This window comes from Myxocyprinus asiaticus, chromosome 30, assembly GCF_019703515.2.
Source record: "Myxocyprinus asiaticus isolate MX2 ecotype Aquarium Trade chromosome 30, UBuf_Myxa_2, whole genome shotgun sequence".
NCBI classification, from domain to species: Eukaryota; Metazoa; Chordata; class Actinopteri; order Cypriniformes; family Catostomidae; genus Myxocyprinus; species Myxocyprinus asiaticus.
In genome coordinates, this window is record NC_059373.1 from 10,499,349 (window position 1) to 10,522,483 (window position 23,135).

At 36.7% G+C, this 23,135-nt stretch overlaps 1 protein-coding gene across 1 annotated transcript; it reads left to right on the forward strand.

The window, feature by feature from the left end:
• The first annotated feature begins 10,457 nt into the window (after positions 1-10,457).
• LOC127421546 (visinin-like) lies at positions 10,458-21,932 on the forward strand. The gene is made up of 4 exons (XM_051664664.1): positions 10,458-10,575; positions 11,879-12,380; positions 20,150-20,261; positions 20,713-21,932. Exons 2-4 carry the CDS (start codon positions 12,000-12,002, stop codon positions 20,793-20,795), a joined length of 576 nt encoding a protein of 191 aa, XP_051520624.1. The 5' UTR covers positions 10,458-10,575; positions 11,879-11,999; the 3' UTR covers positions 20,796-21,932.
• Positions 21,933-23,135: the final 1,203 nt, after the last annotated feature.

The window sequence follows — 23,135 nt, forward strand, 5'->3', positions numbered from 1 at the left end:
ACCAATTGATCGCCAGGCTGGAGTGCGAGATTATCCGGGTTGTTTTGAAATCACGTGATATGTACGGCGCGCTGGAGACTAGCGACTGAATTAACACAGAGAGTATTTAGCAGAGACGGGCCACTCCTATTAAAGAAATTGGAACGCTCAACCAAGAAGCTCTGAACGCCCAACGGTCAAAGGATGTAGAAAGGAAGTCCCGCCTTACAGTTAAAAGAGCCAATCATCTTTTAGATACAGACATCCCCTGTCAATCAACTCTAGAAGGCGCATGCGCATTAGCTATACAAGCCGGTAAAATTTCGTTTTTTAGCGTAATATGAGGTTAAGTATTAGAATTTATGATTCCATTATTGACAAATTGTATTGTTGATTTGAAATATGTCCTTTGATCGCAATCTTGACCAACCGTTTTTGAGATTTTGGTCTTTCTCCATTCAAGTAGATAGGAGCTGCACTGGCATGACTGGAAATAGAGCGCAACAGTGACCGCCCACTTTTTCAGCCGTCTGGGTTCCAGAAGTATTTTCCCCATTCATTTCTTCCATAGACTTAAATAAAATTGTGAGTTGTGAGCCATGAACTAATCCAACCAGCTCCGAGGTGAATCGCAACATCACAAACTTTGATTTGAGGCAAAAAAAAAATATTTGAAAATCGACATAAATACAAAGGTACAAGGCTGTGTACATACTGTCTTTCATGAAGGCACAAACTACAATCCCATGAAGCATTGCAAATGATGTCGTTAAATATAAAATTATGAAAATATTTCAAACTATTGATTTTAGGTTGTTGTTTATAAGTATAGAAGCAATATATTTAACGTTTATTGCAAAATATCCCGATATGTACAAATATATAAGAAGATTAAGGGTAAAGGGAGACGGTCGCTCCAAGGTACGTTTCGTGGTTTTCGTTGGCTGATTGGTGGATCTTTCTCTGATGTACCATGGGTAATGTAGTTGTTAATCATGAATTCAGCTATCAAACACTATTTTTAAACATAAAAGTTGAGATAGCGCAGACGGATGGCTTCAAGGGAAGCACATAGCATCGGTGAACAACCTCGTAGTTTGCGGTAGGTCTGTCTTTAAAGGTTTATAAATTATAGTTGAAAAACAATTAATCTATGGCAGAGGTCCCCAATCCCCGGGCCATGACACAGTACCAGGCCGTGGAAGAGTTGCGATCGGGTCGTGAGAATGTTCTGGGAAAATTTTCTGTGCAGCACTGATATACGCCCTTTGCTTTTATGAGGCACTATCCAAATTTACATAAAAGGCGTGATTTCAGAAAACATCGGTTCCACTCTTCCTATAGATGAAGTTACTGTTTACAAACAAACGCTCCGCCCCGCCCTTTCCTGGTTCTTTTGGTAGCCCAGAAAAGAACTGCTGTCTATGGGCGCTTTGCTCAAATTGTGCAGAAACTGCCCAAAAAGTGCGGTTTTTGGAGTTGAAACACCCCGTTTTCCACAGATTATTGGAGATTAGGGCTTCATTAAATTTCCACCAGATCATTGCATCAGGAAAAAAACAGGATTTTACATAAATGATGATAATTCACGGGTCACCGTAATTGTTATCGCGTCTGCTCTATTAGACACAACTGACCCGCAGCAGCTGTTGATTGATATTAACTTTTTTACAAAGAAATCACGCAAACTCTGATCGCAAATGGCTGTTTTTAATTTCCGAAGAGCTGTCGCTGTGACAGATATGAGGTCAAATATGATCTAACGATTATATGATCAAGACCACCATATACGATATAAGAGGAGGAACAGATGAATGTAACACATCATAAGAAAGTGTTTCACCGCTGTTCAAATGCACTTTGGATCGCATCATTTATACAGATAAATGTTTTCCATCTGAAAGGACTAAATATTAAATGAAAAAAATGACAATTAAATTCAAAGTAATTTGAATGTAACTGTATTCTAATTACCAATTATTTAAATTGAAACTGTAGTGGAATACAGTTACTTATATTTTGTATTTTAAATATATAATCCCATTACAGGCGGGGCCTGGTTTGCTCAGTGGTAAAAGACGCTGGCTACCACCCCTGGAGTTCGCTAGTTCGAATTCCAGGGTGTGCTGAGTGACTCCAGCCAGGTCTCCTAAGCAAACAAATTGGCCCAAGGGTAGAGTCACATGGGGTAACCACCTCGTGGTAGCTATAATGTGGTTCGCTCTCGGTGGGGCGCGTGGTGAGCTGAGCGCACGGTGTATGGCGTGAAGCCTCGCGCTATGTCTCCGTGGCAACGCGCTCAACAAGCCACGTGATCAGATGCGCGGGTTGATGGTCTCAGACACGAGGCAACTGGGATTCATCCTCCGCCACCCGGATTGAGGCGAATCACTACGCGACCACAAGCACTTAAAAGCGCTCTGTGAATTGGGCATTCCAAACTGGGTAAAAAAATAAAAAATAAATAAATAAATAAAAAACTCCCCATTACATGTATTTCGTTACTCCATGACCATAGATATTCCTTTATAATAACTTGTATTAACATTAAATACATTTTTACATTCTATTAAGATTAAAAGATTATTAAAACTCAAAAAAAGGTTGGAGACCCCTGGTCTATGGGATAAATGAATGGGATTTTTACTTCCGGAACTGGACTGCTGCACTCTATAGCCTCTCGACAGCATTCCAAGGTTGGCCGACAGTGGACTGACTTGCTACAAAGACTTTAAGACATGCCAAGTGCACATCCTTTTCTGGTGAAAGAAAGAAAGAAAGAAAGAAAGAATATGAAAATGCCCAATGCATTTTTTGCGAATGTATTTTATTTTGTATTTTTTTTTTTTTTCATTTTTTCATTATTATTATTATTATTGTTGTTAATAATAATAATAATAATACATTTTATTTATAGGCGCCTTTCAAGACTCTCAAGGACACCTTACAGACATAATCAAGTTTACAGTAAGAGAACATAAAAGATAAACGAAAATCTAAAAAAAAAAAAAAAAAAAAAAAAAAAAAAAAAAATTGCATTATCATAGGAATAAATACCTTCATAAATAAGAGTTATTTGTAGTAAGCTAATTTAAAAAGGTGGGGTTTGAGGAGGGACCTGAAATTGTTGTTGTTGTTTAAGTTCATTGGTCATCTTGTAATTGCTCATGATAAAAGGTACATACTTGTCTCCACGCAAAGATGATGTTATAAGTATTGTTGCACTTTGAGTGGTAGTGCATCACACTCAAAAAATTAAAAAAAATAAAAAAAATAAAAAGTATTTTAATATTTTAGGATATTTATTTACGCATTTCAATTTCATAACAAAATTCCATCATATTCAATTGTGTAATGTTTAACTAAATTAAATTAAAACAACTTAAAATATGTATTTTTTTATTCTTATTTTTTATTATTAAAGATTACTCAATTTTGTTATGCAGTTGAAATGCGTTACAAAACATGAAATAGCGCAAACAGAAGCAACAACGTGTTTGTTGTGAACGGCCCCTATAATCAGTTTAAAAGATCTTTCTGTCATTATGTTTGATTATTAGTAACTAATTAGTACTAATAGTAAATAGTAGCAGCAGTAATAACTGAAGATAACTATTTAGGCGAAAACTTTGGTTACCATGCTAACTTTTTTTTTGTTGTGAAAAGGACGATCCTGTTGGTGTCAAATATCAAATATGGGAGTGTCCGGAAGCAGCTTCAGAGGTCAGACAGGTAGCTACACTTCACTGCATACCTTACTCAACCTCTGAACCTATAAAACGATGACGTATTTAATTTTATTGGAGTGAAGATACCGAAAATCAAGGTCAGTTTGGTAAATTATGCATCTGGTCCCCTGGCTTTGTTTAATGGCTGTGTTGTGTAGATTGTCTGTTGTTTATGACTTGACGGTCTCACATGGTCTTGGAAGGAAGGACAAAGTTAGCAGTTTTTTTTTTTACTTTGTTACTGAAGATAATAGTTTATAACGGCTTATATACTGCTTATAGTTCAAGGTCTCTCATTTTAAGACTTGGTCTCTATTTACTATTTATAGCTATATTTGAAAGTGAAGTCTCAGTTTTATACTGGTTATTGTGTAAAAACAGATTTTTCTGTCTGCACCTAAAACCTGATTAATGTGAGCAAATCAATCATTTAATGAATATGTTACAAAATGTTTATTATGTTTTTTTTTTTTCCAGCAGTAACCATGACATTATGCACTGGACTTAAACACTGCAAAGTGGCCCTGGCCTTTGCTGTTATTTTTGACATTTTTGGCTTTACGGCTCTGTTTATGGGGCTCTTCGTGCCTCTAGAAGTCAAAGGGAGAGATTTTGGAGACCTGCTTGTCTACACTGGGGCGCTCATGGTACTGATATCCCTAGGAGGTTGGGTGATGTGGTATAGCGGAAACATTGAGGGCATGCCAACACAAAAGGAGTTGGGCCGAATAGGCACTGTTGTGGATCGCTTGGCCCGCAACCTCAGCAGGAAAATACACACACACCATGTCCACAGAGGGCCCTGAATTTGTTGCATGGGAGGACTGAGTCATGGTTGACTGTGAAATTGTTTGGTGGTTATTCCTTTAAATGAACTGTTATCTCTCTCTTTATAAAACAAACAATTGAGTTGATGGCACATTTTTTGTCATGGTCTAAAAATGAAAAAGACAATCCATAATATTTTGTGCCCAACAGATTTTGACATGGATATTCAAAGAAAAAACGTATCTGTGATAAAGATGTCTTTATTAAGATTTGATAAATTAGTATACAGTAGTAGCCTACTCATATGTAGTGTGTGTTTCGCATTACTGTGAACCTTCCAGAGATTATTGTTACAATGAAAGGCACCCCAGGGAGAGAAGTGTTAAGCTTTTTTATATTCCTTATATATATATATATACATTCACCTTTGTTGTAGTTCTTGAATCCTGTAGTCTTTTCATAGCTTTCATTTTTCATTTAAGCTGCCTTCTTTTGTATACCTATAAATTTATTAAGTCCTAAATGTAAAAAAAAAAAAAATGTTTTTTATTTTATTTGTGTTATTCGTTAGTGTTTTAAATAATTAAATTGCCAAAAAAATGTTTGTTTGCTAGTGACTGCAGATTTTTTTAATGGATTTATGTATTTTGTGTATGTGTTGTTTGTATATACATTTAATGAGCATGCTCATGTTCAGTGGCCTACACTCTTAAAGATTTTCCCGTCAAAAAACAGTAAAGAACTGGCAGCAGGGTTGCCAGCATGTTACTGTAAAATTAATGGTGTCTTGCAGTTGTTGAAATTAACAGCTATATACTGTTTTTACAGCTACAGTATACAACTGTAATTTAGCAGCATATAGCTGTCAAATTACATACTATCTACTGTTGTTGAAATTAACAGCTATGTTCCCAGCATGCACTGCGGCAAAAAGAAATTACTTCGATTATTTTACTATTTACTGGTTTATTTTGATGTTGTTTTTGTTGTAGTCTAAGTTACTTGGATTTTAATGTTCAGCTCTTACTTATTTATGTAAAAGTATGTTTATAATTGTCACCACTGTTGCGTATTGTATGCCGAGAGTAGATATCTGTATGTCTTGATAACAGCTCAAGTTATGCTGAAAGTTTATCAAAAACATAAAACACTCAATTTGCTGATATAATTTTGCTGAAATATCCTTTACTGTTTTTGCTTTTATGTTTTTATATGTAATGCATCACTATTGCCACATATAGTGCCATTTGCAAGGTATGATCAGATTTTCAGTCTGACCTTAGGTTTTGTCTTCCAAGTAGCACAGTGCAACAACTTGTCTTTTACTTAAACATAAATTGACTGGCTGGAAGAACATAATATAATAATAAAGAAGGTCCAAGGTGCCAGCTCAAGAGATCACTAATCACCATAATGGTGACTTCATTCAAAACACAACTATTGATAACAAAACAACAACACTATTTATTAAGTCTGAATAATTAATTTTGTACGTGTTTTTTTTTTTTGTTTGTTTTTTTTACAATCTTTGTAAATGCATTTGCCAAATCATACATACTTATTCAAGCGCAAAGACTTATGGGTATTTCACCATTATAACCCACAATGCAGTGCTATACTGTTATTTTACTGTGTACATGTTGTTGTTGTTGTTTTTTTGTTTTGTTTTTTCATAAAAAATACACTGTACAATCCTGGCAAAATTGTACATTTAATATGTACATTGCTTCTAAGGTTGATTTTTTTTTTTATTTGACTTCTCATTAGACAGACAAGTGAAGGCTGATGTGAGATGATAAAGAACAGAGGAGTTGGTCAGAAGCATCAAGAACACTAACCATGTGCCACAAACTAAAATTTGTATGGGGGTATGGGGGTTGGGTTAAATATATATGTTTCAAAATGTCACTATAGCTTTCACCAAGATGATATCATGATTTTAAATGTTCATTTTCCCATAATGCCTTGCACAGAACAGCTATTTACCGTAAAACTAGTCACTCCACAGTGATCCTGCTCTTGATCTCCCAGAATGCAACATTTTTAACAACAAACTACTGTATTTAAGAATCACAGTAGATTGCTGTAGGAATTTGGCCTTAAATTTACAGCAATTTTTTACAGTGTAGTCTTGGAAAATGTGATCTACCAATTTAGGTACAACCACAGGCAGTACTGTATTTGATCTTTAGGTGGAGACAAACATTTTATGTCATAGCAAGAATTTTTTGCCAAATTGCCTTTACGTAAAAGTGACATGTTTTTTTTCTAATTAAAAGTGATTTTGAGTAAAGCAACCTTTTATAAATGGTTTAAATTAATTCCCTTTTACAGTACATTGTTGTTTGCTGTAGATGAAAATTGTATCACACAGATTTCTATCATTCAAAGTCAAGAGAATACTTGAGAAGATTAAAGGAAAAGGTTAAGGCCCAGGTTTGATCAAGATATTTTTGACTGCATTATTATTGTTATTGCAATACTTTAAATCCTGGATAATGTGTTTTTCTAGTGAGGTTAGCATTCTCTTGTTTTCTAAAGTATCACCAGTAAACAAAAAAAGAAGCTTATTGTCAATCAAATAAATAAAAGCGCTGGGCTTTATTTAGCCTTAGGGTCTTTTCCTGTTTTATACTTTATCTCAGAGGGCTTTTCCTGTTTTAAGCCTTCTAATGGGATTGGGCCACAGCTTATTAGCACATGCGGTCTATAAGTGGGTAGACTGGAGTGCGTAAGGAAGATTTGCACTTGATGTGAGAAAAGTACTGTGTGGAAAAAGAGCTTTACATATATAGTGATTGATCCTTAAGAATATAAAGCAAGAATTGTAGAATAAATTAGTCAAACAGTATTAATAATATTTAGTATGCACCGATGACTGTCCTGTATATTGTATATAGTATACTGTAAGTAGAATGCTCAAAATCCTAATGATAATTAGAAGGGATAGTTCAAACAAAAATGAAAATTCTGTCTCCATTTACTCACCTCCATGATGTTCCGAACTTGTATGCCTTTTTTCTTCCGTGGAACACGAAGGGTGATGTTTAGCAAAATGTTATCCTTAGTCACCATTCACTTTCGTTTTATGCAAAGATGCAATGAAAATGAATGGTGACTGGCACTATCATTCTGCTTAATATCTACTTTTGTATTTCATGGAAGAAATAGTCAAATGGGTTTGGAACAACATGACAGTGAGTGAATGATGACATCATTTTCATTTTTGGTTGAACTAACTTTCTTCTGCAGAACACAAAGTCACAAATCTTTGAAGCCCTGAAAAGCAAATATATGTAGCATAAAATTAATTCTTAAGACTCCAGTGGTTTATTCCATGTCTTTTGAAGCGATCCAATTGGTTTTGGGTGGGAACAGATCAAAATGTAACTCCTTTTTCATTGTACGTCTTGCCATTGCCAGTCTCCTTGGCGATCATGATTTCAAGCATGATTACACTTCCTAGCACTTGATGCATGCACAAAACACTAAAAGGGACTAGGAAGTGAAATCGAGCATGAAATCATGATCACCAAGGAGACTGCTGATGTCAAGATTAATAGTGAAAAGAAGTAATGTTTTGGTCTGTTCTTGCCCAAAACCAATTGGACCCCTTTAGAAGACATGGATTAAACCACTGGAGTCATATGGACTTTTAAGCTGCCTTTATATGCCTTTTGGAGCTTCAAAGTTTTGGTCACTATTCACTTGCATTGAATGGACCAACAGAGCTGAGATATTTTTTCTAAAAATCTTCATTTGTGTTCAGCAGAAGAAAGAAAGTCATACATATCTGGGATGGCATGAGGGTGAGTAAATGATGAGAGAATTTTCATTTTTGGAAAACTGTTGCGAACTGTTCCTTTAAGCATAGCCTTTTGTTGACTATGTTGGTTATGTTTTAGTACATGCAGTTCTGTATAAGTTGCATTTATCTCAGTCCTCCATTAACATTATGCAAAAGCTTTGTGCCGAGCATTCACTTTAGATAAGGATATAAGCATTCGCCTTCTTAATACTTAAGGGTATGACCATTGGCTCCCCACTTACAGTAAATTGGCATATGCTTGCGTTTGCACTTAATCGAGAGTGGGAAGAAGTAATTGACTGGATAGGAGTCATTAAATCACCTGTACACAGAAGCTTGGCAATGCTCTCCATGTCACATGTCCTTCTTTCTTACCCGACCTCCCTCCTTAAACCACTCCCTCCAATTTATTACTGTCTTCCCTCTATACAGAGCAAGATTGCTGTCTGGTTTCGGCCATGGGGGGAGAGCATTGTGGGCAGAGGGAGGAGGTAGACTAAGGACAGTAAGCTGATCATATGAGGCTTGTCAGGATGTATTTGTGACCCAGGGAAAATCCAACTCTTGAAAAGGAGGATAGATTAAAAGAGTTTATGGTAGGGCAGGATATTGGTGGACATCTTGCATGGTATATCAAAAGGCAACATTAAAAGCTCAACTTTTGGCTCAGAGCATTTGGGGGTGACAGAGAAACAAAAAAGACATTTGGTGTATGACAGACACTGGTTTTGTCTAGCATTGAATGAGACTCTGTGACTGCAGATGGGCCACAGGTATGGGGTTAATGGTGAGCTAGGCGTGGATTTGGGCATAATAGGAGCTAAGACCTTCAGGATGGGTGTCCCAAAGTGTAAAATCTTCCAGTACCAAGTAAAATTTCTCAATATTATAAAGCTGATGATTAGTCAAGTTCAAAACATTGTAATTAAATTGTATGTTATTGTATCAGTTGCAACGCAGGTTGAGGAAACACAGTTTGCAGGTCAGAGTTCACTCAAATACATTAAGGCACTGTCAATCTGGTCCATCAGCACTTAACTTAATGAGATTTATGAAGACCTGAAGAAAATCCCTGCGTCTCTGGACACTGTCAGTTCCAGTGTCCCGAGATATTGGGTGATATCCAATATTCTGGGTTCATTACACGTTAATCTCAACTGACAGTTTTTGTGGCATAATGTTGATTACCAAAAAAAAAAAAAAAAAAAAAAAAAAGGATTTCATCATTTTCCTTAATTTTTTTTTAAAACAAATGCAAAACTCTGGGTTACAGTAAGGCACTTACAATGGAGGTGAAAGGGGCCAATCTGTTAATGTTAAAATACTCACCATTTTAAAAGTATAGCCACAAGACATAAACAATATGTGTATTAACATTATTTTAGTTGAATAAAGTCGCTTACTCATCTTTTCTGTGCAAAGTTGTTTATAACTTCGTTACCATGATGACATAACCCAATAAACCCTAAAGCAACTGTAAAATCTATGATATAAATGACTTACAGCTCAAATAACACACAAGCTTTTACAGAGGAATTAATGTAAGTGCTTTCATAAAATGATAAGCTTCACATTTCTACTTTTGAACCCTCCAAAAATTGTCCCTATTCACTTACATTGCAAGTGCCTCACCGTAAGCTTGATTTGTGCTTTTTTTTATTTTTATTTTTTTAAGAAAAGGAGGGACAAGTCAGAATGCATTTTTGTGGTAATCAACATTTTGCCACAAATGCTGTCAATTAAGAGTAACTTGTTTTGAATCTGGAATATTCTTTTAAGTTTTTCAGGACTTATACTCTCTGTAGTTAAATATGGATATTTTTAGCATAAGAGCTTTAAAATTAAATGAATAAAACCACAAATAACAGGGTCCTTAAATTACTCATAATTTGCTATCATTTGACTATTAAAACTAATATACAAAAACCAATAGAAATCTGTTCATGTGGACAAACAGTTGGCTTATTAAATATCTTTTGAGATGCAAGAGTGTGAACTTTTTAAATTGACATTTAGCTTAAACAGGGTGGAAGTGACTACCAGGAAAAGGGGTTAAAAAGAACAAACAAACAAAGAGATTAGAACAAAGAAATGAAAACAACAGAGAAAAAAAGAGATGCAGTACATTACAAAATGTAAATCTCTTATGGCTGAGCCTTCTAAAATCTTGTGTAATTGACTTAACCCAGTATGGAGAGGTAGCCACCTCCTTCAACACTAGCTCATTACTCTTCCACACTCTGCCATGATTACTTGCACCTTGATGCTTGCTCCATTGGGCAACAACTATAGGTAAGAATGTTTTTGATATTTACACATCTGGCCATGTGATTTAACACATCAGATTTATGTTCTTTGTATATTCTTGGCTGGGTTGCATTTATTGACATTCATTTATCAAGGTGTACCAGTCAATGGCCAGTCAAAATAACCTAGTCAAAAGTGTGCTTTTATTAGTTTCTTATATTTATTACTTTATTTATATTTATGAGCTTTGTCATAATCAAATGATGGTTTGAAAAGAAGTTACAGTTAAAGACTAAACCTTTAGTCAAGTTTTAATTAAAAATTAAGTTTACTCTACTGTTTATTGGGACACTACAATATTTTATTACTTAAGAATCATAACCACAGGCCTTTAAAGTCACAGAAATCTTGTAGTTTTAGGAATAGTTCACAAAAAAAAAAAAAAAAAATCATTTATTCACCCTCACGTTTATTATTAAACTATCAAGAACATGAGGGTAAGTAAATGATGACAGAATTTTCATATCTGGGTGAAAAAAAATGAATGTCATCTATGTACACAGAAATGTGTGCAACCATGTTTAATATCATTTACAATTTTCAGTTCCAGCAAAAATGTTGGAAAAGGAATGATAAAATTGCAGTCTTTTTTTTTTTTTTTACCCTTCTACTATGCAGGCAGGAGAGGAGTGGTTTAATTTAGTCACAGTCCATCCCTTTCCAGTGAAATTTTTCATTATTATTATAATTTTTTTTTGTTTTAGAAACACTGACACAGATTTTTTAGCAGAGGGTGATATAGAGCAACTGACTGCCACACTAAATTGCACTAAACGTGAGGCATTTAATACTACTAAAATCATTCTGCCATGGCATGACTCATGTTCAAACTGTGAAGATTTAACATTCAAGTAAAATGTAATAAATAAATCAAGATGAGATCTTTTAATTACATATTAAAATGACACATTTCATCCCAAAATAAACATAAAAAAACATGAAATTATATTTTTCATAAAGAAAATGATTAAATTTTTTATATTTGCATTGTATTATTCATTTTCTGACTATAAAGCTGATAAATTCTCATTTTTGGGGTGAAATATGACATTGACAGATCTTGTGAGATTCCCCCCTCTACCCTCTGTGGCCAACTCCAGAATTATTAAATTTTAGTAATTCCTTAAAAAGAAATCGTTCTTTCACTTACAATGATTTTTTTCAATTTGATTTCATCTGTTAACAGTGAATGGATTGTGGATTTGCTCATTCGCTTAAAAAATGTATAAATATTTTAATTAATTCATTCAATCATTCATCTTCGCAAGTTTGCAATGTTATTTTACAGTTTTGTCTGGACACCCTGAGCTTGGGACACCCTGAGAGACTAACAACCCATCTGATCCTTACCAAGGACAAATTTTGAACCTCTGTTGTTGTCAAAATTTCTTTGACTTCCCCAAAAGGCCATGGGAAACTCACAGAGTGGAGTGGTTTCCAGAGAGATCCTTAATGATCTAAAGGTGAACACCAAGTTCTCTGAAGCCGAGATCACACAGTGGTATGAGAACTTCCAGAAGCAGTGTCCTTCAGGTCGCATTACACTAAATCAGTTCGAGGAGATCTACAGTCGATTCTTCCCTGACAGCGATGCCAAGACCTATGCCCAACACGTTTTCCGCTCCTTCGACACCAATGATGATGGAACATTAGACTTTAAGGAGTACATTGTTGCTCTTCACATGACCTCCTCAGGGAAGATGGCCCTGAAGCTGGAGTGGGCCTTCTCTCTGTTTGATGTAGACAAAAACGGCTACATCACAAAATCTGAAGTGTGCGAACTCTGCCAGGTAAGAGAATGAATAAGAGAATACATAAAAGAACAGTTACTTTCCTTTTTTCTCCCAGTAAAACATCTAAACACATTTGAAGCAAAGTTTATTTACTTGAGAAGCAAAATTGCTAGTTTGAGCATCCCGACTGGTGCAACAGAGTAACACTGACTCAACCAATGGTGTGAGGGGCGGGATTCTGTTTTGGGTGACTTCTGCTTGGGAAACCTGTTTGAAAATGTCTTGGTTACTGGTGTAACCTCTGTTCCCTGATGGAGGGAACAAGACATTGTGTCGATGTAGTGACACTAGGGGTTCGCTCTTGAGAGCCCCAATCACCTTATTCAGAAAAGGCCAACGAAAATTGGCGAGTGGAATTTGCATGCCACTCTCCGCCCCGGACATATGGGTATAAAAGGAGATGGCGAGCACCACTCATTCAGAGTTGTGCTGAGGAGCTGAGGGAGAGTCCCGGCCATGTCAGCAGTTGGTTCAGCGCCACAGCAGGAGGGACACAACGTCTTGTTCCCTCCATCAGGGAACAGAGGTTACGCCAGTAACCAAGATGTTCCCTGTCTGTCACTCACTCGACGTTGTGTCGATGTAGTGACACTAGGGTTTCCTATATGAAACGCCGCAGGTGCTGAACCGTGTCATGAGTTATGGAGGAGCGGACATGGGCAGGCTGCTGCGTGCCTTGCAGCGAGCCCTCGACCATTTCGTGACCTTCCAGCGAGTTAGGTAAGGCATCTCCCAGGTCCCAACAAGGGTGGGAGGAGGCAATAAACCGAGGAAGCTACAGGCGGTGGTCTTTCCTGATTTTTGGTAATTTCCCGCCGAGCACCTGCTAGAATAGCGCTGGGGAAGTTCTCTTCCCTCTCTAGGAGGGAGAAGACTACGGAGACCACATCCTACCAGAGGGAGGTTAACATGTGGAGAATACCTCACATGGACTTACTGACGGGGAGGTTCACATATGGAATGATGCCACTGGGGCGGACCCTATCTACGGAGAGGGTACACAGTAACAGTGGCCGAGGCAGAGCAGAGCTCTGAGGAGGGGAGACGCAGGGTTCACCTGAGGGGAAACCGAACAGTGGAAATGCATCATACGGGATTACCGAGGGAGGAATCACCACGTATGGAGCACTGAGCCCAAGTACACGGGCTCACCTGAAAATGGGCATACCACGAGTACTGGGCCTGGCGGCGTCACTCCTCCGCCGAGTTCGCCACCGAATAGTGCTTAAGGAATTAGAGAGGCGTCCAGTGTTCACCAGTTATGGGGAACTGTTGTGGACAAGATAGAGCACATTATCACCTCAAGAGGGGAAAGGCGCAGTGCAAGCGATACACTCGACTGGCTGCCCGGCCTACCTGTTGATACCCCATAACACTCGGGTTGAAACCGTTTCTATGCGCAGGTTGTAGAACCTTGCAAAGGTATTGAGTGTAGTCCAACCCACTGCTCTGCATATGTCTGCTAGAGAGGCGCCCCTCGCCAGTGCCCAAGAGGATGCAACACCACTGGTGGAGTGCCCCCGGACTCCAAAAAGGCACGGCAGGTCTTGTGATGGGTAAGCCAGAGAAATGGCATCCTCAGTCCAATGGACAACCTCTGTTTGGAGACAGCTTTCCCCTTCTGTTGCCCTCCAAAGTAGACAAAGAGTTGCTCCGAGCATCTAAAGCTCTGCGTGCGGTTCAGATAGATGCACAGGGTGTGAACTGGACACAGCAACGACAAGGCTGGGTCTTCCTCCTCTGAAGGGAGCACTTGCAGGTTCACCACCTGATCCCAGAAGGGAGTGGCAGGAACTTTGGGCACGTAACTGGGCCGGGGTCTCAAGATCACGTGAGAGTGTGCCGGCCTGAACTCCAGGCATTCACTGGTGACAGAGAATGCCTGCAGGTCCCCCACCCTCTTGATAGAAGTGAGTGCCACCAGGAGGGCCGTCTTCAGGGACAAAGTGCTGAGCTCGGCCTGCTCCAGGGGCTCAAAGGGGGCTCTCTGTAAGGCAGGTAGGACCACAGAGAGATCCCAAGAGGGAATCAGGCACGGTCTAGAGGGATTCAATCTCCTCGCACCTTTGAGGAACCTGGTGATCAGGTCGTGCTGTCGAGAGGGTCTCCCATCCAGTGTATCGTGAAATGCTGCAATAGCAGCCACGTACACCTTCAGGGTAGAGGGAGACAGCCGTCTCTCCAGTCCCTCTTGTAGAAAGGAAAACACAGACCCGACTGCACATCTTCCCCGTGGGAAGAACCCCAATTCGCGAAGAGATGCCACTTCAAAGCATACAGCCGCCTCGTGGAGGGGGCTCTGGCCTGAGTGATCGTGTTTACCACTGCTGGCGGAAGGCCTGCTTGGTCCTCCGCGTCCCGTCCAGGAGCCATATGTGGAGATTCCAGAGATCTGGCTATGGGAACAGTCATTATTTTTTGTTCAATTCCGTTTGGAGATGCAAAACCTTACCTTTAAAGCGGTAGTTCACCCAAAAAAATTTAATTCATACATTTACTCATTTATTTACTCAATCTCATGTTGTTCCAAACTGATATGTCTTTCTTTCCTCAGTGGAACACAAAAGGAGATTCACTATGGGTAAAAATAAATAAAAAAATACAATGAAAGTGAATGGTGACTGAGGCCAACATTAATCTGTTAGCTATCCTTTTAGTTATAATTTCACATCTATATTAGCACCATTTTTGTAAAGTTTGGGTAGAAAGAACAGGCTATTCCATTCAAAATCACCAATGCACACATAAAAAATGAATAGATGATAAGCACACTGATAAGAGAAATAAGAGTGTTGGAAATTGAAAAGAAAGATGAGAAATTGTGAACTGCTTTTATGAAACGGACTTCCTGTAATAATAAAATAAAAAAATAAAAATCATTTTGAAGATAATTTAAAGGGCCAGTTAAAATTGGAACCCTTTGTGAATAAAATAAGATAAATAATTCTTAACAATGTTTCCCAAGCTAGAGAAATAAGAAGCTGTTGTCTGGCACTTAATCTCTTAGGTTTGCATGCAGTGGTTTCAGATGACAGGTTTCTCTGGTAGTGCGACACCATTCAAAACTCATGTCCTGTAAGGCCAAGACTGATTAATTGAATGTGTCTCAGACTCAGAGGCAGGACTTTTTGGCCAGGGCTGGTCAAACCATTAGGCAACATAGGCGAGCACCTAGGGCGGCATCGCTTCGGGGGCGCCGATCTACCGAGCCAATAAACATGTGTTCAAACTGTGTCGAACAAAATGCTTCCTGTGTGTTCCGATGACGTGTTGTGGCGCCCCCCCACGGAACAAATAGACCATGTACTAAATGCCATACTACCATACTACTCTTACTGTTTCTGTTATACCTGTGTTTGCAAAAAAAACCCAAAAAAACCAGTTAGAGTAGTATGGATAGTATGCCATTGTGGACACGGCAATAGACTCACAACACGGGGCTCATGAATCGAAGTGATGCCTGATGCGTGAATTAATTAGTCTTTTGAGTCGGTTCTTCTCAATTAATTTGTCTAACTTGCAGGCTGAGTCATTTGAAGCTCTTTGTCACGTAGTAAAACAGTAACGGGATGCTTTAGAAGACAACACTGAATGAAGTGAATATTTACTTACAATTCATTGAAACAAAACCTGCAGCTGCATTCAATTGTTTGCCAGTGATGAAGATCATGTGCGAGTGCAGCCTGTGAATGATTATCTACTGCAGATAAAGATACTTTCTAAATAAAAGTGTCTCAAAACACTTACATTGCATGAAAGCACTTAAAAGTACCAAAAACAAACCAATACCATGTTTTTTGGAGTAGCCTTCATTGTACCATGATACTGCTACAGCAGACATTTGAGAAAGGTAACTTTGATAAACTTCATCTTGTGCTGTGTAATGTGAAAAGGTGAAAATATGTTTTTAGTCTATTTATTAATGCTACACAATATATATAGGCTACTAAAGAAAATGTTCAAATGATGCTCCTAAAATCACCAGAAATGAATGCGTTCACCAGAAATGAATACAACATCATAGTACAAAAGATTGTGTACTTGATGGGCCCCAGACTCCCCAGTAATGATGAAAGCCTATAAATGTGCCTGCTGTGAAATACACTGTACAATATGTATAGATCTTTAGGGCAGTGTGCCTTTTTTTTTTTTTTTTTTTTACATCTTAGACCACTTGACTTGGTTTATGTGCACTTTACATTAAAGTTATTCCTATATATAGTGATACCCATTTATGATGCCTACTTAAGAAGCCATAACATGCACTTGCATATTTCTTCCCAATATTGTTATAATTCATGTTTTGCTAGTTTGGGTTTATACACATTGTGGGTGGGGGTACTGGAGGGTCTCACCTAGGGTGCCAAATGGGGTAGGACAGGCACTGTTTTTGGCAGTGATGATAAACCATAAAGATCATTTAACATCAAACTTGACCTAAGATCAGTGATGGGAAGTACAGAGTGACATCACACTTAAACCCATTCCCTATAAGGAACCATTGCAGAGAGAGGGAGAAGGATTCAGTGGTAGGTACTGTGAGAGAGATAAGCTCCTCAATGTGCAATCAGGATTTAAGACCATGGCTGCAGAGGGATTCGATGACATGTCAACTGTTAAGCCTTCTTCTCAGAAATGGACTCTCAAGGGTCTGATGTTGTACAGAGATGTTACAATTTAGATAAATGAACAGCTAAATAATATCCCTTATTTATGTTAAACCATCTGAAAACAAAGTCAAACTATAACTATTAAGAATAAACTACTGTGTAATATAACGTTCTGTGACAAGGGGAGTCAACTAAGGCCAGAAGCACGCAAATGCAGGCGCACATGCTTGGCCAATACATTGCAAAACTGCCATTTGGAAAAGGCATTTGGCAGTTTGACTAACTTTAACAGCAGCTTGTACTTGCCTTGCTTTATGTATTGCATTTGGACACATTTCAGAACGCAACAACAAATTAAATTGAGCTTAATATTCTTGTGTAGAGTTTCAGGCCCAAGTCATACAATGATGTGTGAAAGAAATTGATAATAAACATCAATTTGTGGTATTAGTTTTAATATGGGGGAGGATCAGGGTATAGTTTACTCCTCAGGGCACTTCTAAAAATGTCGTCCCAGGCCCCATGAAAACAAACCCCATGTCAAAACTTTCTTTAGGCAGTTTTAGTAGTGTTGAAATGACATCTGTGTCATTCAGAGCATGCACATGCACAAGGCCGAGGCCAATTGTGGTCCAATAAATGCAATATTCCTGGTTCAATACTAGATAAAGGTGCAGTCAGTAATTTATTTCCTCATTTAAAAAGTTTTACTCCTAAAGAAATGAATAGTAATTTTGAAACACAAGTATAAAATCATGACCACTCATGTGAGATGAAAAGTTCAGTCATATCAGTAGCATTATAAAAGCTGTTTTATTCCACATGGGGCGGGGGCTCCCTCATGGGGGCAGCCAAGTTAGCATCACATGACCAGCTGAATACTACTCGCTTCATCTTTGTAACTGCCCTGTTATTGGACACTTTCACTCATAGATTAAATTAATCCTGGTTTACTGTGCATAGTGAATTTCTACAATGACATTGGCAACTGAAAACTACTGCGTTTGAATGATGCAGCATCCAGGCCACTAAGTGTCAGCGTAAGCCATACTTTGACATACTTCAAAAAAGTACTGAGTGCACCTTTAAGTGCAATTAACAGCATTTGTAGCACAATGTTGATAAACCCAAAAATGCAGTTCAACCTGTTCCTTCATAAAATAAAAACAAAAGAAGAAAAAACAAGTCTGGGTTAAAGTGAGGCACAAGAAGTGAATGGGACCTATCCGTAAATGTTAAACTACTTGCTGTTTCACAAGTATAACCACAAGACGTAAACAATATGAGTGTTAATATGATTTTAGAATGATAAAATTACTTACTAACCTTTTCTGTGTAAAGTTATAACCAATTTTACAACTTTGTTCCCATGATAACAGCATAAACCCTAAAACCCCATTTCAACAACTTTACAGCTCAAATAATACACAAGTTTTAACAGAAGAATTAATGTAAATGCTTTTTTAAAATTATAAGCTTCACATTTCTGACTTTAAACCCTCCAAAAATTGGCCCCAATCACTTCCATTGTAAGTGCCTTACTGTAACCTTGTTTTTTGCTCTTTTTTTTTAAGAAAAGGAAGGATGAGTCAAAAATTATCATCATTATTATTATAATTTTTTGGTAATCAATATTATGCTATAAATGCTGTTGAATGAACTAGACAAAGCTACAGTCGCATTATATGTTATTCTGTTAGTCTGACTTTGCAGAACATTGACCGGTAAAACTTTTTAATCATACTAATGCTTTTACATGACAATTGAAAAAACCATCAAGAAAAAATTATCGTTTGAGTCTGACTGAAATCGAACTTTTAAAATGCATGTAAATGTACTGGATGACACTATTGAACTATTCTGTAAGTTGAAATCATGCAGACCTATGTTTTAGGTTAGAATAGCCCTTGTGTTTATCCCACTGTTGTCCTCCTTATCCTGCCAAAGCTCTTAAGTAAGAGTCTGGCATAGAGCCTAATATGCTGGCTGGCACTATTTCAGTTTTTCCTTTTTCTTTTTTCTATTTTTAGGCAACCTTATTTATATTTGGGTGATCCGAATCAACAAATTTGTCAGAGTAAACAAATTACCTAGGCCAATGAAACAAGTTAAGCTTTAAGGGAGGAGTAAGACATATATAGCACTCAGGCTAAACAGAAAGGGAACTTGAAGGGATGTGAGGTGAGATAAATTTAGCACATAGCCCAAACAGAATGCTTTAAAACTGAGCTCAGCGTGGATTACAGAAGAAAATAAGTCTTGTGCGTCATGGGATGTTATCCAAAGAGTAGGGCCATGTAATGGGCAAAAACAATGTCACCACAATAAAATATTTTAAATAAAAACAACAAGCAAGTATAGCAACCATAGCATTCTGTATTCATTTACTTACACTTGTGTTTTTTCCAAACTCATATGAATTTCTTTCTTTCGTGGAACACAAAATCCCAGGTAATGTTAGACTGTTAGCCTCGGCCACCATTCAGTTTCTTTCTATGGAAAAAGATGCAATGAAAGCGTATGTGACTGAGGCTAACATTCTGCCTGACATCTCTTTTTGTGTTCCATCGAAGAAAGAATGTCACAGGGGTTTGGCAAAACAAGAGGGTGAGTAAATGATGACAGATTTTTCATTTTGGGGTGAACTGTCTCTTTAAGAAAAGGTCTGACTTGACAGATGTGCTGCAGAAGAATCTGCATGTCTATGTCTGTTAGTATGAGGGATGCAAATAACAGGTTGTTATCTAATGTAATGCAATACTTTCTGAATGCAATTACACTGGTGTAACTGACAATAATCTCTTTATCAAAATGTATTTTCCAGATTTTCATTGATTGACTTAGAAAACAATATGTAATACAGCTGTCAGTTATGTTTTCCTGCATATGTCATTGAAAGTAACACTCTTTTCTTTGGTGGTTTTTATGTGTATAATATTTATGAAAACTCAAAAGGTTGAGATTTATTTATCAGGTTCCTATTTTTTCAATCTGCCATTTGATGACACCAGTTTGACACCACGTCCTTTCACTTTATTCAAGGAATCACTAAAGCTTTTTAGCCATATATGGTTATATAGCCATAGATAAATGTATTTATACTGTATGCGTTAAATGAACATGTGATTGAGCCAGCTCTCTCTGATTTCCCATCAGGCCATTTTCAAACTCATACCCAAAGAAAAGCATGCAGAGCTGCCCAGTGATGAGAACACACCGGAGAAGAGAGCAGAGAAGCTCTGGGCCATCTTTGGAAAAAAGGACAATGGTAAGAGAACTTAGTTGGGATAGTTTAGGGTAAAATGTTTCTCAAGCAGTATTTTTTTTTCTTCAATATATACAGTAAACATTTAAGATATATGTACTTGACAAGCAAAATTGTGTAAGATAACTGGACCTAACTTTGTTTATTTTATTTTATTACCCCTTTGGCAATTTTTTGTTCTTCTTGTTTTTAGCATAAACCTTACTGAATTATGCTGAATATAAGAAAAATGGGGTAACTGCCAATTGGGAAGGAAACATAAACTCAGTTGCTAAAATAAGTCTTATGTAGTATCTTATGCAATGTTGCTTCTTATGTAAATTTATCTTGTTTTAAGAGTGTTTATATATTTTACTGGAAAAGAAGTAAAACAAATATTAAGTAATACAATTATTTTTACATCGTATTATCACACAGACTACATTAACAAAGCAATTTTTTCTCACACATGCAGAACGAATTGCAGAGGGGGAGTTCATTGAAAGCATATCATCAAATGAGGCTGCATTACGGCTAATTCAGTGTGACCATAAATGAGCTGACAAAATCATCATGATTAAAATGGCAATTCCGTCATGCCTGATTTCATGGATGTGTACATTAATTGTAAATGAATTGTGGAAGTTTTCACCATTCTTAATTTGTGCGTAACCATTGTTACAAGGCTGAATAAGATGTCTTCTGCAAGTTTAACAGTAGAGTAACACAATAATAGATATGTGTTTTTAAAAATAGACATTGTAATAATACATAGCATGCAAGTTAAGGGATAAGTAACTTTCAAATAACCTGAAATAATATGAAAAAGATGAAGTTACGTAAATCATTGTTTTAATGTGCTGTTAAAATAGTACAACTTGGTGCCAGAAGTCTGTGTGGTATTTGACCACAGTGCACCCTTAAAAGTGAGACTTAAAATGCAGCACTGGTTTCATATCTACACTCAATAACAATAATAATAATTTTAAGATTTATGTATTTCAATTTCATAATCGAGTAATCTTTAATAAAAAGAAAAAATTATTTCAAAATGATTAAACAATACACAACTAAATTTGATGGAATTTTGTTATGAAATTGAAATGCGTAAATCTTAAAAATAGGCTAAAATATTTTTTTTGAGTGTAAAGTGCTTAAGTGATATTATTGAACTAGTCAAACCCATATACTACCTACTCTACCCTATGAGACATAGTGTAAATTCAGTTTATTTGTCTACACACCTCATTATTCTAGTTCAGTTTGTCCAGTTGATATGCTGCTTTTGTGTCCAGTTAACATGAAGCTCCCAGCACGTTTCAATTATTTGATTAACCTCTCTATTATTCATGTTTATTTAATTTGGAATTTGTGTTTATCCTTCTTTTGATTGTTCTGTCATATAAATGATTCACATTAAGAAACTGTGTCATTGTATGGTGTTAATTTCACCCAAACACGCATAAAATTGCATATTGTAGAATTTTGCTTGATGTTCATATTGCATAACAGTTGTGTAAAGATGTCTTATCACAATGATCTTTTTTTTTGTTTTTTTTTGTTTTGTTTTTTTAGATTATTTTCAGTTAGTTATTGGTTTGAATATTCATTTGCCATCCAGGGTTTGAAAGTATTCTATTTCAAAATGGGAAAAAAAAGGACAAATAAATCTACTACCCCACTTCACATCATGACAAATTAATATGTTTTCATTTCTCATGTTATCTTATTGCTACCTGATCATGCATCAACTGAGCTTTTATTAAGAAGATAAAATATCTATCATCTATTGTTTGTACTTTCTTCTTACTGTTTGTAATGCTCTCCATCTCTCACTTGATCTGTGTCTCTTACTGAGAGGATTATTCACATAATCTTCTATCCTGCTTTTGAAGCATCTGTCTAAAGCTGCTGAAATTCCTCTGTTTGTTGTAATCTTTCCATCACTCCTTCATGCTCTGTACTCACATTATGTCATATTTTATGCTCTGTGCTCTCATCAAATAACGGTGAAGAATAAGAGCCAGTTGTCATCCAAATGTGCCACATGGAAAAACCCAATCAATGTACAAAACTTCTCATAATTCTTGTAGCTATCTGTCTCTCTCTCTGTCTGTCAGTCTTTTCGTTTAATTAAAGTATGTTTGATGGAATGTAAACAGTAAGACACAAGGTAAAAAAACCAAACTTCTAGTTAATGCCATAAGAGATGTGCTAGAATTTGTAGAATTATAAAATAATCTGGCAACATTTTACTATAAGGTTGTGTTCATTAACAGTAGTCAACTGCATTTGTTAACAAGAATTAACAATGAACAGTACTTTTACAGCACTTAATCTTAATGTTAATTTCAACACTATACCTTTTTCAATGTTAACATTAGCTAATGCATTATGAACTATCATGAACAAACAAAGAAAAATTGAATTATATATTTTAAAAATGCTGTACAAATATTGTTCATTGTTAGTTCATGATTATGCATTAACTGATGTTCATGAAAAGAACCTTACTGTAAAGTGTTACCAATGATCTTTACTTGCGCTGATGTAGCAATTCATAAAGAGGTAACAGTGAGCAAAAATGTATTAATGATATATGCAATGTAAACACTACTTTAGTTAATATCTTTTTGTTTATTCATTCATTCATTCTCTAAATTTTTGATCAACTAAGAGAGCAAGATGCCTGACAAATAACAAATAAGTAAATAGATACATAAGTAAATAAATAAAATGTTGCAGTTGCATTTAGAGCATTTATTTTTTATTAAAACATTTTGGGAAAACCCATAATACCATATTTGACCATGCACAAAAAAATCTACCATAAAAAGAATTTGCAGAGTTTGTCATATTTAATAAAGTAGTGCGACTAAATTACATAGCATTGTCTCA

Bases quoted from the DNA above. Each gene is read 5' to 3' on its own strand.
- LOC127421546 (XM_051664664.1), top strand. From the start codon at position 12,000: ATGGGAAACTCACAGAGTGGAGTGGTTTCCAGAGAGATCCTTAATGAT. The intron at 12,381-20,149 runs GTAAGAGAATGA...ATTTCCCATCAG, and splicing joins AAGTGTGCGAACTCTGCCAG to GCCATTTTCAAACTCATACC. The intron at 20,262-20,712 runs GTAAGAGAACTT...TCACACATGCAG, and splicing joins CTTTGGAAAAAAGGACAATG to AACGAATTGCAGAGGGGGAG.